The 16969-nt window shown below is 46.5% G+C and overlaps 1 protein-coding gene across 1 annotated transcript in view; it reads right to left on the bottom strand.

Annotated features, from left to right (window-relative positions):
* ARNT2 (aryl hydrocarbon receptor nuclear translocator 2) overlaps positions 1-16969 on the bottom strand; it is a 434272-nt gene that overhangs the window by 332527 nt on the left and 84776 nt on the right. Inside the window, 2 exon segments of the mRNA XM_030189838.1 lie at positions 3782-3884; positions 12366-12579. Of these exon segments, the coding sequence (XP_030045698.1) occupies positions 3782-3884; positions 12366-12579 (317 nt within the window).

Below are 16969 nucleotides of genomic sequence, written 5' to 3'. Positions count from 1 at the left end.
TCCTACCCTGGTGGGGGAGGGGGGGTTGCTGTGTTAGTTCCCCTGTCCTGCGCTAGTCCCCTGCGTGGGCGTGGCCCGCTCTGGTCCTTTGTTTTCCCCTCTGCCCTATTGCTGGTGTTCAGCGCGTGTCTAGCATCTTGGGGCCCTCTGGGTTCTTTCACCCCTCCCTGTGTGTGATTGGGTTCCAGTTCAGCCGTAAGGCTTGCACGAGTGGCTCTGTGTGCGTGGGTTCCGGTTCGGCCGCGAGGCCCGCCTGTATGCCTATTTCCCTTCTTCCTGAGGGACTGTGGGGAGGGGTAGCTTAGGGGGTATTGTGTAGCTGGGGTGTGCGGTGGTGGGTCGGTCTCCCCTTGGCCTGGGTCGGCACCCTGCTGGCCTCGGCCAGGGCCCAAGGGCTCACGACCAACCCAACGGATTACAGTTAGTATATCTGGGTCTAAAAAAGGTCTGGACAAATTCCTGGAGGAAAAGTCCATAGTCTGATATTGAGACAAATATGGGGAAGCAACTTCCACAGTATGGAATGTTGCCATGATTTGGGTTTCTGCCAGGTACTTGTGACCTGGCTTGGCTACTGTTTGGAAAACAGGATACTAGGCTAGATGGACCACTGGTTTGACCCACTATGGCTATTCTTATGTTCTTATGTAACAAGGAATAAAACCATAGGTGGCAAGCCCTTATCATGTGGAACTCCCTCCCAATATCATTACAACAATAGTCCTAATATAACCCGTTCAGGAAATCACTCAAAACCTAGCTGGTTAATCAGATGTTCTACCCTTATTAAAAGGGTTCTAGGTCAGTTCTAGGAAGGACAGTTTCCACCCATAACCCCAAAAATACAAAACATACTAAGACAAATAATCTCCCACCCTCTTCTCTTCCACATTGTTTTTTGTTTTTTTTTTGGGGGGGGGGGACCAGTACGCTCTCATTCCCCCTTACAACATAATCTTTTACACATCTCTTTCCCTTCCCAGAAATGCAGTTCATGTGGGGGGAAAATGCCCCCCACACCCCCCCAAACTAGGTTTCAACCTAATTCATGTTTAATCTGGGATCTAAATGTCATAAATAAGTAAATAAATAAACAGATAAATACAAACTGAAGTTTATGGGGGTGGGGGGGCAATAACCTCCCATACACACCCAAACTAGGTTTCAGCCTAATTCAGCTCCTAAAAATGACAAACTGATTATGATTTAAAACAAACTAGTGAAAAAGGCCCATTTCTGACAGAAATGAAACGGGCGCTAGCAAGGTTTTCCTCGGAGTGTGTATGTTTGAGAGAGTGTGTGTGAGATTGACTGTGTGAGAGAGAGTGAATGTGCGAGTGTGTGTGTGTGACAGAGAGAGAGTGAGACTGGGTGCAAGTGTGTCCGTGAGAGAGAGAGAGAGAGAGAGAGTGTGTGTGTGTGTGTGAGAATCAGAGTGTGTGCCAGGGGCCCCTCCCTCCTCCGTCCCAGTTCCAGGGTCCCCCCTCCATCCCTCCCTCCGAGTTCCAGGGTCATCCCCCCCTCCCTCCGAGTTCCAGGGTCCCTTCCAGTTTTAGGGTCCCACCCACCCTCCCTCCCTCAGAGTTTCAGGGTCCCCACCCTCCCAGTTCCACGGTCACCTTCCGTCCCTCCCAGTTCCACGGTCCTGTCCCCTACCTTCCTCCCTCCCTCTGAGGTGCTTGGTGGGGGGGAGGGGTTGCTATTTGCTGTCAACCTAAGGAGACACTGCTTCTGGCGTCCAGCATCTAAGTCCTGTCCTGACCCACAGGCAGCTGCAGCTCCCTCATACTCTTTTCAGTGACACACATTGACAGGCAACGGCGGGGCTGACGCAGCCACGGGCACCCTGGATAAACTTTGTATTGTTGACAAATGATGTGAAAATACAGAGTTTAAAACTGCTGTTTCTACCAGGTAGAATAATTTTTAAAGCTGTTTTAGTGATATTTAATTTAGATTTCATGATATTCATATGTACAGATGGGTAGCTTTCAAATAAATTAAAAAGGTATGCAGTAAGAAACCAAAAACAAAAACCTTTTGTCCTTTACCTGTTAAGGCGCAGTTTATCCAGTAGAAACAGCTTTAGACGAGTTTCAGATGTAAGAAGAAAAAAAAAAACGTCAATGTGGATCAGCAGCTCCTAGGTGTGCTTGGTAATGACGGCTGTGTTGGGGAGTGGAAACAGAGATTAACCAATTGGCTTCCTTGCTTACAGTGTAGTTGATTGGGTCACTTCCACTCGTGTGTAGTAATCGTCCTGCTGCATGGCCAGAGTCGGAGAGGAGAGGGGGTGCGGCGGAACGGTGAGCAAGCGGCTGCAGGAGGGTGGGTGAGGGGACGGGGTGCAGCGGCGATTTTGTTTGGTTTTGAGTGTATGGGAATGACAGCTGCGTTGGGGAGTGGAAACAGAGATTAACCAATGGGCTTCCTTGATTCGTTGAGTGTCTGTGCTCCGCCCTAACGTCATCACGTTTGACGTGAGAGCAGGGCAGACACTCATGGGATCTACACAACTACAAATTTAGAACATGTTGGAGGCTTCATTAGAACGTTGGGGTTGTGCATTATGTCTGGATGGGGCATGGCTAAGGGCGGGTCTATGAGTGAGAGTGAATGGTGCTGACAGCCTAGCCTACCAACAGTACAGGACTTCAGTGTTTCCCTGCCACAGAGTGCGCTTCAGAACGTTGGAAGTGAGAATTATTTATACAGATTACTACTCTACCTATGAAAAGTTATTCTGTTATTATACGTCCTCTGTGTACATCCATATGCTGCTCTAACCTCGTTTCAGAAGCCATAAAAAAAAGCACCACCAGGACTTATGGGACCCGATACAAGACAGAAGATACAGGCCAGGGAGGATGGGAAATGTCCAGAGGGGAAATGTCCCTTTAAGTGGGACTTGTCCTAGTGGTTAGTGCAGTGGACTTTGATCCTGGGAAACTGAGTTCGATTCCCACTGCAGCTCCTTGTGACTCTGGGCAAGTCACTTAACCCTCCATTGCCCCTGGTACAAAATACGTACCTAAATATATGTAAATCGCTTTGAATGTAGTTGCAAAAACCTCAGAAAGGCGGTATATCAAGTCCCATTTCCCTTTCCTAGGTGGGAACTGTTTCAAGGGGAATTGCTGGGTGATAACTGTCCAGTGGGAACTTGCCTGATATCATTAAAAAATGTCTATAAAAGAATTCAGGTACAATTAGAATGGATTCAGAATGGAAAGGGTATTTTGAATGTATCTCTGGGTTTATTATTTGTCTGTAAGACTGGAATTGTCACACCGTCTATAGTTGTCTGCGTCAAGCGTCAAGGTGTAGGCAGAATATAAGTCTCAACTGAATGAAATGAAGTGCATTCTTTATGTGCACCTGCCATTTACGTACAATGCAATTACGCAATTTTCTGAAAGCTCTCTTCTGCAGTAAAAACAGGCACCTTTATTAAATTATCCCTGATATGCAAGGCTATTCTGCACCAACAGTACTAAGCTCAAGAATATGCTAAAACATTTTATGCAATTTCTTTTTATATTTGTATCCTCTTTTTAACTAAATCATCGCCATCATTATATCATGGTCAAATTTTCTTTTTCAAAACGTTTCTCTACAGTCCCTTAGTGGCTCTGGTATTTGAATTTTACATGTATGAATGTAGAACTCAATGATGTGAAATGTTCTGCTGAGGTTAGTCGATTGCTCTTTAGCTGTCAGAATAGTCGCATCCTAGAACTCTAACACAGAAGATATTAAAGTATCTAAGATATTCCTTTACCTCATTCTGCAAATAAATGACCTTCGTGATCCCATACACATTCTCATGGATGACTGCTGACCTTCCTTTTTAACTGTTCCAGTCTTCAAATCCAAAATGCGGCCTAAAAAAAATGAATGAAATGGTAGAGCATTCTCTTATCAATTACACCACTTTTAAAGCACATGTCAAAAAGCTTTTCATTTCTACAGTAAACACAAGCCAATGGTAGATAAAAACCAAACAGCCTATCCAGTCTGCTCATACTGACTTGTTCCCAGGACCAGCTAAACCTATGGTCCAAGTGAGGCTCTGGTCCAGGGCACCAGTGATAAAGGCCGCCTAACGCCTGAGCCAGTGACATCACTGGCTCAGGCGTTAGGGAAAAAGATGGGAGTGGTGATGGATTCAGGAGGTGGCTGAGGGATAAACAGGAACTGATGCTGGACCCATGGGGGGTGCTGAGGGATAAAGAGGGCGAGTTGTTAGACTCATGGGGGGAGGGGGGGTCTGAGGGAACAAGAGGAAGAGTTGGACTCATAGGGGGGGGTCTGAGGGAACAAGACGAAGAGTTGGACTCATGGGGGGTGGTCTGGGGTTTCCTGTGACTATCAGCTCTGCTCTACACTGATGCAAAGGTAAACTCTAGAACAGTCCCTTAAAAATTGCTAGCCTATGAAACTGTAGTATTGACTTTAAATGCTAAACAAACAATGAAAACCTTCAATTCCTTAAACTGCCTTTGCTAAATAAGTACAGTAACTTAAAAATAAAGACACTGATATAAAACTCTAAAGCTACCTTTCCTAAGTTTAAAAGCAATTTCCCAGCAAATAAATTACCAATGAAGATTTGTCCAGCTCTGAAAGTCCTCACAATCCGTTCAATGAAAAAAAATATGCTCCTATTCGTTTTAAAAATATTACCATGTAACTTCATTGAGAGTCCTCTAGTCTTTTTTTACTTTTTTAAAGAGCGAAAAAAAATTGATTCACATTTACCTGTTCTACACCACTCAGGATTTTGTAGACCTGTATCATATTTTATTTTTGTTACATTTGTACCCTGTGCTTTCCCACTCATGGCAGGCTCAATGTGGCTTACATGGGGCAATGGAGGGTTAAGTGACTTGCCCAGAGTCACAAGGGGCTGCCTGTGCCTGAAGTGGGAATCAAACTCAGTTCCTCAGTTCCCCAGGACCAAAGTCCACCACCCTAACCACTAGGCCACTCCTCCACTCCCTCAGCCATCTCTTTTCCAAGCTGAAGAGCCCTAACTTCTTTAGCCTTTTCTCATGAGAGGAGTTCCATCCCCTTTATCATTTTGACAGCCCTTCTTTGAACCTTTGCTAATTCCACTATATCTTTTTTGAGATATGGTGACCAGAATTGAACGCAAAACTCAAGGTGAGGTCGCATCATAAAGGGAATACAGAGGCATAATATTCTTCATCTTATTTTCCATCCCTTTCCTAATAATTCCTAGCATTCTGTTCGCTTTTTTGGCCACTGCTGCACACTGTGCAAAAGATTTCAGCATACTGTCTACAATGACACTTAGATCTCTTTCTTGGGTGTTGACTCATATCGTAGACCTAGCATCAAGTAATTGTAATTTGGATTATTCTCCCCAAAGTGCATCATTTTGCATTTGTCCACATTAAATTTCATCTGCCATTTGAATGCCCAGTCTTCCAATTTACTAAGGTTTTCTTGCAATTTATCACAGTCCGCATGTTTTTTTAACAACTTGAACAGTTTTATGTGTTCTGCAAATTTCCAGATCATTTATAAGCATGTTAAATAGCACTGGTCCCAGTACAGATCCCTGCGGCACTCCACTAACAAAAATGGCCATTTAATCCTACCTTCTGTTTTCTATCCATTAACCAGTTTCTAATCCACAACAGAGCACTGCCTCCTATCTCATGGCATTTTAATTTTCTCAGGAAATCTAACTACATCGACCGGTTCAAAATCTCGCAAGATCTATCCTAAATTGGAACAGGTCAAATTTCATAGATAGAACAAATGATAATCCTAGAGATAATAGATATTGCTCATCTTCATCCAATACTCTATTGGATAAACTGATTACCACTTGTTCCTCATGTTCTGAGATCTGGTTTGGGGCCATGATCTCTGGGCCCCTCTTCCTTCCCTCCCTCTGTGCTGTCATCTTCTTCCTAAAAAATTAAAGGTACTGAATTCACTACCACTGCTAGATGATGATCTTAAATTCTAAGAATCTCTCTGATCTTGTGCCATGGATATATTTTATTCTGAAGATAATCCTGTTAATCTCTTATAAACTTTTTCATTCTATTTTTCTTCAACTGTTCTTTACATTTAGCAATGTTTTCTTTTAATGAATTATTCTGTTTATCCTACTCTTTCAAAGAGAATGATAAACAAAATAATGGTGAAAGAAAGTCAGGAGTGTTCAATGGGAGAACAGAGTAAAGGATGCAAATTATCCCCGTTAACTTCAAAGCAGTCTGTAGATGCAAGGAAAAAAGCCAATCTAGAGTGTCTACTGGGTTCAATTCCCACTGCAGCTCCTTGTGAATCTGGGAAAGTCACTTATCCCTCCATTGCCCCAGGTACAAAATAAGTACGTGTCTATACTATGTAAACCGCTTTGAATGTAGTTGCAAAAACCACAGAAAGGCAGTATATCAAGTCCCATTCTCTTCCCTTTCCCTATATACAAATGCTAGACGCCGTAAAAATAAAATAGGGGAATTGGAGTACCTAGTACTAAATGAAGAGGTAAACAAAATAGGCATTTCAGAGACCTGGTGGATGAAGGACAATCAATGGTACACTGTGTTAGCAGGGTGCAAATTGTATCGCAATGATAGAGTGGATCAATTGGAGGGGTTGCGCTATTTGTTAAAGAAGGAATTGAGGAGCCCTTTTACAAAGCAGGAAGCCTGCGAGGGAACCTGTGGGACCGTTAGATCAGGAAGGAGCAAAGGAAGAACTCAGGGAGGACAAAGCCACAGAGTGGAGGGATTGAATTAATTCTTTGCTTCGGTCTTTACAGAAGAATATGTAAGAGATCTACTTATCCTGGAAATGGTTTTCAGGGGTGACAATGCTGAGGAACTGAAAGAAATCTCACTAAACTTGGAAGATGTACTGAGCCAAACTGATACGTTAAAGATTAAGAAATCACCTGGACCAGATGGTATACACCAGGTTTATTCATTCAACATAGGTTACACCCAGTGGTGTGCTGGTAAATGTTTAACAACAGGCTCTCTCCCCTGTCCACCTCTGCGCCCCCTCCCCTCAAATTGCAGAGCTGACTATAGCCGGGGAGAGAGCCTGGGGAGAGGCAGCAATGCATTACAAATGCTCCCAGGTTCCAATCTAATTTTCATCCTGTCCTCACAATACAACACAATCAAACCCAAGACCATAAACACCCCAGAATACACCCTTCCGGTCTCAGACAGCCTAAAATTTCTGGGAGTCACAATTGACCGAAATCTCACACTCGAAGACCATGCGAAAAATACAGCAAAGAAAATGTTCTACTCAATGTGGAAACTCAAAAGAATCAAACCTTTCTTCCCAAGGGATATATTCCGCAGCCTAGTACAATCAATGGTGCTAAGTCATCTAGACTACTGCAATGCCATCTACGCTGGATGCAAAGAGCAAATCATTAAGAAGCTCCAAACTGCTCAAAACACAGCAGCCAGACTCATATTTGGGAAAACAAAATACGAAAGCGCCAAACCCTTAAGAGAAAAACTACACTGGCTCCCATTAAAAGAACGAATTGCGTTCAAAGTTTGCACCCTGGTCCACAAAATCATCTACGGGGAAGCCCCAACCTATATGTCAGACCTTATAGACTTGCCTACTAGGAACGCAAAGAGCTCATCACGCACGTTCCTCAATCTCCACTACCCTAACTGTAAAGGGCTAAAATATAAATCCACATATGCGTCCAGCTTCTCATACATCTGCACGCAGCTATGGAATGCACTACCAAAGGCCATAAAAACAACGTAAGACCCAACCATCTTCCGAAGGCTAATGAAAACAGATCTCTTCAAGAAGGCATACCATAAACATCCATCTTAAATACTAAATAATAACACTACACACGATCTATACAAAACCAAAATCTTATCACATAACAAGCACTACCACCTTAAACCTTATGTCAAACAGGGTCTCTCTATAGTCAATGACCTAATGAAGATTATAATCCAATTAATTACTCAATGATGCAACACCATAATGTATTCTTCTTTACCATGGATGTACACACATGGTATATATATATACCATGATCTGTTCTATATATGTTATGTTCCATGTATGTTATCATGTATGTATGCACCTTAACACATTACCATTTGTACTGTACCCGGAAATGGCAACAGCCATTATGGCAAATGTAAGCCACATTGAGCCTGCAAACTGGTGGGAAAATGTGGGATACAAATGCTACAAATAAATAAATAAATAAATAAATAAAATTCATGTTTAATGTGGGATAAAATGCCATAAATAAGTAAATACATATAAACTTTTAACGTTGAGAACCTCAATCTCATAACATGATGTCTGTTTTAGAAGCCCTTTACCAGGAAAAAAGAAATCTCTGCAGTATACCCAAAATGACACAAACCAAATTAGCATACAGACCAGGAATTAGGAGAACAGACAGTCTTGCCAACTCTGAAAAACAATGTGTTATCAAAATCTCAGAACCTAACAAACAGATCCCTATTCAGACACTTGGCCCTGCAGTCATACATGCAGAACAGAGATAGCCCCTATTCAAATTCTTCAAAAATTAACCTGAAATCCTAAGAAGTTAGACTCTGCATGCAGCACAATACCAGAAAAACAGAAAGAAACACGTTGCTATACACTGCAAAATATGATAGCAGGTGTAAATTCTCAAAGTGGACATATTCCAAACACTAAAATGAAAATCATTTTTTCTACCTTTGTTGTCTGGTGACTTTGTTTTTCTGATCATGCTGGCCCAGTATCTGAGTCTGTTGCTCTCTATCTGTTCCCTTGACTCCATTTCTAGGGCTTCCTTTCCATTTATTTCTTTTCTTTCCTCCTTTCTTCTTCATTTTTGGTCCTCCAGAGACTTGACTGTCCAGTGGATCCAGCTTCTTCCTATTTTCTCCATCCATGTGCAGTTTTTCTCCTCTCTTCCTTTTCCCTAATCTCATCTCCTTCCTCTCTCTTCCCTCCATGTTCAGCATTTCTTCTCTCTCCCTTCCCTCTCCTCCATCTATGTCCAGCATTTCTCCTTTCTCCCCTCCATTCATGTTCATCTGTCACATTTACAAAGCTGGAAACTGGGTTTGTGAGCCCTTGGGCCACTGCCGAGGAGCAGCAGTGGCAGGCAAAACCACCCCACACCAGAAGCAAGGCAGAACAGACGTTCCGGCAAATCCAGGCTAGGCCTCTGGCGGTCAGTCAGCAAGCAGAAGACAGGTCCAGGCAAAGGTTCAAAAGGCAGGCGGCAAGCAAAACAAAGTCCAGGTCCAGGCAAAGGTTCAAAAGGCAGGCTGCAAGCAAAACAAAGTCCAGGTCCAGGCAAAGGTTCAAAGGCAGGAAACCAGCAAACACAGAAACAGGTCCAGACAAAGTCTCTCGGGCAGAAGTGCACAAGCACCCACGAACCAGGGCCTAAGACACAATGCAAAGGCCAAGCAGCCAGGTTTCAGAATGGCTAATAAGCCCAGCAGCACCTGGAGCTCAGCTGCAACCATCACCAGGAAACTACGGGTGCTGTGTAGGTTCAATCCGAGCAAGCAAGTCTGGCAGCCCGGAAGATCCGGACCGGACTGGGCTGAAATCTGGAACGGGTGACGGTCCACAGCAGCCACCAGTTCTGGCCACCAAAGGGCGAGGTGAGCACAAACGTAACATCATCTCACTTCCTCTCTCTTCCCTCCCCTCCATCCAAGTCCAACATTTCTTCTCTCTCTCCCTTCCCCTCCATCCATGTGCATCTCCTTCCTGTCTTTCCTCCCCTCCATCCATGTCCAGAATTTCTCCTGCCCTCTCTTCCATCCATCCATGTCCAGCAACCCTTCTCTCTCCCCTGCCCTCCCCTCCATCCACCCATGTCCAGCAACTCTCCTCTCTCCCCTGCCCTCCCCTCCATCCACCCATGTCCAGCAACCCTTCTCTCTCCCCTGCCCTCCCCTCCATCCACCCATGTCCAGCAACCCTCCTCTCTCCCCTGCCCTCCCCTCCATCCACCCATGTCCAGCAACTCTCCTCTCCCCTCCCTTCCATCCACCTATGTCCAGCAACTTTCCCCTGCCCTCCCCTCCATCCACCCATGTCCAACAACTGTCTTCTCCACTGCCCTCCATCCATCTATCCATCCATATCCAGCAATTCTCCTCTCTCCCCTGCCCCCCTACATCCATCCATATTCAGCAACTCTCCTCTCTCCCCTGCCCTCCCCTCCATGTCCAGCAATTTCTCCTCTATTCCTGGGCCCTGCCTTCCCATCCATATCCATCGATGGCTTTGATGCTCCTCTCTCCCCTGCCCTCCCGCTCCCATGTTCACCTGCCCACCCTCTTCTCCCCCTCCAACATCCCTCTTTTTGCTCCTGCCGCCCTGGGGGTTTTAAATCTTTGATTTACCTCTGTCGCAGCAGCTGCAGTGAAAGCCCGTCTCTAGCCTTCCCTTCGTTCCCGTCAGTGTCTCGCCCTCATAGAAAGAGGACATGACGTCAGAAGAAGGTGGGACACTGACGGGAACGAAGGGAAGACTAGAGACGGGCTTTCACTGCGGCTGCTGCGACAGAGGTAAATCAAAGATGTAAACCCCCCAGAGCGGCGGGAGGTGAGGTAAGCATGGCTTGTGGCGCCCTCCTGCCATGCTTACCTCACCGCCGGGTTGCGCCGCACCTAGGAGCCAGCTCGCCTGCCAGAACAACCGGCTCACAAGAGCTTTAAAAATTTAACAACAGGCTCTTGCAAGTCGGCTCCAGCACACCACTGGTTACACCTCAATCCAGAGAAAGACCCAACAGAGAGTGCAGTTTTTAAGAAGTTACCTATTCCTATGGTTGCTGAAACAAATGAATAATTACAACCAGATACTGAGAATAACCAGCCAAATCTGAATACATTTTTTAAAAAATGAGCTACTTAAGACCTGGATAACAACAGAATATCTTGAAGGCAGTGTCACTAAATGATACTTAAACTCAAAAATGTATGTCTAAAATATAGGCAAAGCAATAATACATAAATAACAGAGATATATGCATCTATAAAAGAGCTTAAAACGTCATAAAAAGCACACACTTCCACAGGAAATGTGCTACTGCTAAGGGCATTTTGTGCAGGCATCAATAGACTCGAAAAGGACTGCATCAATGCTTTATACTTAATTTAAAAGAAAAAAATATGTCTTAACTATAAACATGAGTTGTCAAGAATCTGTTCATGTTTTAAAAGAATGTCTATAATAATGGAAGTATCTATAAAAACAATACATTAAAAATGTATTAAAAGAAAAACAGTATGAAAACAGTAGCGTCTAATATGTCTATGAGTCAAGACGCACAATATGTGCCTCTGCAATTAATATTAAATGCACGCAAAACAACGGAGTGACTGCAGCAGGTGGTACATAATCTGTGTATGTACTCCTCAGACATAGCAAATCTTTGTATAAATGTGCTTTAAAGATGGACTTGGCAATCAGGGACCAGGAGATAAACTGGATTTGGCAAGCAGGGACCAGGAGACAAGCTGGACTTGGTGAGCAGGAACCAGGAGACAAACGGGATTTGGCGAGCAGGAACCAGGAGACAAACGGGATTTGGCAAGCAGGAACCAGGAGACAAGCTGAAAGAACCAGTTGTGAAGGCACACAAAGCGGGACTGAGCTTCCTTAGAAGCGCTTAGCCCTGTGATGACGCCCAGATGCACCCCCCCCCCCCCCCCCCCCCCACCGCTAGGCTGTGGAGCACGCACACAACCTAGAAGGGTGAGCACCAGTGAAAAACACCAGGAGGACACCATCACACAGGCTGACCCGGTAAGCCTGTCGGGGTTGGGGCCAGAGCCGTGACAACTCTGATGTACTAAGGTTCTGCAAGTATGGTCTGTACCTAACAGCACAGGCACAGCATGTCTCTGACAGTGCAGGCATGGTTTGTACTTAGCAACATTAACATGGCTTACTTCTGATGCTATAGGCATGATACACTTGTGGCAATAGAGGCACTGCAAAAACCTAGAAATTAGCAAACCAAGCATCATATAATCTCAAAATAGGAAATTTTCATGACTAGAGACCTCAAGTTTGGGAAGTCCAAGTTCAGAAACAAAGGAAATATACTTTTAAAAATCTAAAAAATAAAAAGCAAAAGTAAGCTCTCATCAAAATACTATTACTTCTTTGAGTTTCTATTGTTGAAAATAATGGAGATGAAGTCCTATAACCCCCCTCCCCCGTAGTAGAATGAAAATCACATATTTCCGAGACCTGTATTTACATGCAAACTTTATTAAAAAAAATAAAACTTTCATTTGTAATTGCTTCCTCTTTCTCCAAGCCTCAGTAGGTGTTTGATATCTGACCTGTCATTGAGCTTTCTGACGTGCACAGCTGCTCCCTCAGTTTTTCCACATCATCCGGATGAACTTGCTCATATAGAGTACTCCCAAACCACTCCGACTGTGGATGGTTCAGCACTGGAGTTACTGAATCTGATACATATATCACTCTCCCGGTCTCAGATGCAACCACAAAGAGGAAACCATCAGCAGCTTCAAGTATCAGGTGCTTCAGTTCCTTGGAATAAAAAAGCAACAGTATTAGTAGGTGAGCAACAAAAAGTAAATTGGACAAGCTTTGAGGAAGGAAAAAATGCAAAAGCAGTGGAATACTACTTTCAGAGTTATGCAAAAAGCTATTTTCAAAGCAATTTATCTGCGTAACAGGCATTTTATACAAACAGAGAAAAATGTGATAATATTAACGATGTATTATGAAAATGATAGGACCCCCAGCTCAAAAGGGAATATCAAGAGAGCGAATGCTACATACCTGTAGAAGGTATTCTCCGAGGACAGCAGGCTGATTGTTCTCACTGATGGGTGACGTCCACGGCAGCCCCTCCAATCGGAACACTTTCTAGCAAAGTCCTTTGCTAGTCCTCGCGCGCCGATGCGCACCGCGCATGCGCGGCCGTCTTCCCGCCCGAACCGGCTCGTGCCGGCCAGTCTCATATGTAGCAAGACAAAGAGAAGTGAAGACACAACTCCAAAGGGGAGGCGGACGGGTTTGTGAGAACAATCAGCCTGCTGTCCTCAGAGAATACCTTCTACAGGTATGTAGCATTCGCTTTCTCCGAGGACAAGCAGGCTGCTTGTTCTCACTGATGGGGTATCCCTAGCCCCCAGGCTCACTCAAAACAACAACCATGGTCAATTGGGCCTCGCAACGGCGAGGACATAACTGAGATTGACCTAAAAAATTTACCAACTAACTGAGAGTGCAGCCTGGAACAGAACAAACATGGGCCTAGGGGGGTGGAGTTGGATTCTAAACCCCGAACACATTCTAAAGCACTGACTGCCCGAACCGACTGTCACGTCGGGTATCCTGCTGCAGGCAGTAATGAGATGTGAATGTGTGGACAGATGACCACGTCGCAGCTTTGCAAATCTCTTCAATAGTGGCTGACTTCAAGTGGGCTACCGACGCTGCCATGGCTCTAACATTATGAGCCGTGACATGACCCTCAAGAGCCAGCCCAGCCTGGGCGTAAGTGAAAGAAATGCAATCTGCTAGCCAATTGGATATGGTGCGTTTTCCTACAGCCACTCCCCTCCTGTTGGGATCAAAAGAAACAAACAATTGGGCGGACTGTCTGTTGGGCTGTGTCCGCTCCAGATAGAAGGCCAATGCTATCTTGCAGTCCAATGTGTGCAGCTGACGTTCAGCAGGGCAGGAATGAGGACGGGGAAAGAATGTTGGCAAGACAATTGACTGGTTCAGATGGAACTCCGACACAACCTTTGGCAAGAAATTAGGGTGAGTGCGGAGGACTACTCTGTTATGATGAAATTTGGTGTAAGGGGCCTGGGCTACCAGGGCCTGAAGCTCACTGACTCTACGAGCTGAAGTAACTGCCACCAAGAATATGACCTTCCAGGTCAAGTACTTCAGATGGCAGGAATTCAGTGGCTCAAAAGGAGGTTTCATCAGCTGGGTGAGAACGACATTGAGATCCCATGACACTGTAGGAGGCTTGACGGGGGGCTTTGACAAAAGCAAACCTCTCATGAAGCGAACAACTAAAGGCTGTCCTGAGATCAGCTTACCTTCCACACGGTAATGGTATGCACTGATTGCACTAAGGTGAACTCTTACAGAGTTGGTCTTGAGACCAGACTCAGACAAGTGCAGAAGGTATTCAAGCAGGGTCTGTGTAGGACAAGAGCGAGGATCTAGGGCCTTGCTGTCACACCAGACGGCAAACCTCCTCCATAGAAAGAAGTAACTCCTCTTAGTGGAATCTTTCCTGGAAGCAAGCAAGATGCAGGAGACACCCTCTGACAGACCCAAAGAGGCAAAGTCTACGCTCTCAACATCCAGGCCGTGAGAGCCAGGGACCGGAGGTTGGGATGCAGAAGCGCCCCTTCGTCCTGTGTGCTGAGGGTCGGAAAACACTCCAATCTCCACGGTTCTTCGGAGGACAACTCCAGAAGAAGAGGGAACCAGATCTGAAGCGGCCAAAAAGGAGCAATCAGAATCATGGTGCCTCGGTCTTGCTTGAGTTTCAACAAAGTCTTTCCCACCAGAGGTATGGGCGGATAAGCATACAGCAGACCCTCCCCCCAGTCCAGGAGGAAGGCATCCGATGCCAGTCTGCCGTGGGCCTGAAGCCTGGAACAGAACTGAGGGACTTTGTGGTTGGCTTGAGATGCGAAGAGATCTACCAAGGGGGTGCCACACACCTGGAAGATCTGTCGCACTACACGGGAATTGAGCGACCACTCGTGAGGTTGCATAATCCTGCTCAACCTGTCGGCCAGACTGTTGTTTACGCCTGCCAGATATGTGGCTTGGAGCACCATGCTGTGACGGCGAGCCCAGAGCCACATGCTGACGGCTTCCTGACACAGGGGGCGAGATCCGGTGCCCCCCTGCTTGTTGACGTAGTACATGGCAACCTGGTTGTCTGTCTGAATTTGGATAATTTGGTGGGACAACCGATCTCTGAAAGCCTTCAGAGCGTTCCAGATCGCTCGTAACTCCAGGAGATTGATCTGCAGATCGCGTTCCTGGAGGGACCAGCTTCCTTGGGTGTGAAGCCCATCAACATGAGCTCCCCATCCCAGGAGAGACGCATCCGTGGTCAGCACTTTTTGTGGCTGAGGAATTTGGAAAGGACGTCCCAGAGTCAAATTGGACCAAATTGTCCACCAATACAGGGATTCGAGAAAACTCGTGGACAGGTGGATCACGTCTTCTAGATCCCCAGCAGCCTGAAACCACTGGGAAGCTAGGGTCCATTGAGCAGATCTCATGTGAAGGCGGGCCATGGGAGTCACATGAATTGTGGAGGCCATGTGGCCCAGCAATCTCAACATCTGCCGAGCTGTGATCTGCTGGGACGCTCGCACTCGCGAGCGAGGGACAACAAGTTGCTGGCTCTCGTCTCTGGGAGATAGGCGCGAGCCGTCCGAGAATCCAGCAGAGCTCCTATGAATTCAAGTTTCTGCACTGGGAGAAGATGGGACTTTGGGTAATTTATTACAAACCCCAGTAGCTCCAGGAGGCGAATAGTCATCTGCATGGACTGCAGGGCTCCTGCCTCAGATGTGTTCTTCACCAGCCAATCATCGAGATATGGGAACACGTGTACCCCCAGTCTGCGAAGTGCCGCTGCTACTACAGCCAAGCACTTGGTGAACACTCTGGGCGCAGAGGCGAGCCCAAAGGGTAGCACACAGTACTGGAAGTGACGTGTGCCCAGCTGAAATCGCAGATACTGTCTGTGAGCTGGCAGTATCGGGATGTGCGTGTAGGCGTCCTTCAAGTCCAGAGAGCATAGCCAATCGTTTTCCTGAATCATGGGGAGAAGGGTGCCCAGGGAAAGCATCCTGAACTTTTCTTTGACCAGATATTTGTTCAGGGCCCTTAGGTCTAGGATGGGACGCATCCCCCCTGTTTTCTTTTCCACAAGGAAGTACCTGGAATAGAATCCCAGCCCTTCTTGCCCGGATGGCACAGGCTCGACCGCATTGGCACTGAGAAGGGCGGAGAGTTCCTCTGCAAGTACCTGCTTGTGCTGGAAGCTGTAAGACTGAGCTCCCGGTGGACAATTTGGAGGTTTTGAGGCCAAATTGAGGGTGTATCCTTGCCGGACTATTTGGAGAACCCACTGATCAGAGGTTATGAGAGGCCACCTTAGGTGAAAAGCTTTCAACCTCCCCCCGACTGGTAGGTCGCCCGGCACTGATACTTGGATGTCGGCTATGCTCTGCTGGAGCCAGTCAAAAGCTCGTCCCTTGCTTTTGCTGGGGAGCCGAGGGGCCTTGCTGAGGCGCACGCTGCTGACGAGAGCGAGCGCGCTGGGGCTTAGCCTGGGCCGCAGGCTGTCGAGAAGGAGGATTGTACCTACGCTTGCCAGAAGAGTAGGGAACAGTCTTCCTTCCCCCAAAAAATCGTCTACCTGTAGAGGTAGAAGCTGAAGGCTGCCGGCGGGAGAACTTGTCGAATGCGGTGTCCCGCTGGTGGAGTTGCTCTACCACCTGTTCGACTTTCTCTCCAAAAATATTATCCGCACGGCAAGGCGAGTCCGCAATCCGCTGCTGGATTCTATTCTCCAGGTCAGAGGCACGCAGCCATGAGAGTCTGCGCATCACCACACCTTGAGCAGCGGCCCTGGACGCAACATCAAAGGTGTCATACATCCCTCTGGCCAGGAATTTTCTGCACGCCTTCAGCTGCCTGACCACCTCCTGAAATGGCTTGGCTTGCTCAGGGGGGAGCTTATCCACCAAGCCCGCCAACTGCCGCACATTGTTCCGCATGTGTATGCTCGTGTAGAGCTGGTAGGACTGAATCTTGGCCACGAGCATAGAGGAATGGTAGGCCTTCCTCCCAAAGGAGTCCAAGGTTCTAGAGTCCTTGCCCGGGGGCGCCGAAGCATGCTCCCTAAAACTCTTGG

Source organism: Microcaecilia unicolor, chromosome 1, assembly GCF_901765095.1.
Source record: "Microcaecilia unicolor chromosome 1, aMicUni1.1, whole genome shotgun sequence".
Taxonomy (NCBI): domain Eukaryota; kingdom Metazoa; phylum Chordata; class Amphibia; order Gymnophiona; family Siphonopidae; genus Microcaecilia; species Microcaecilia unicolor.
The sequence above is the reverse complement of the archived record's forward strand: the minus strand, read 5'-3'. Positions and strand labels throughout refer to the sequence as shown.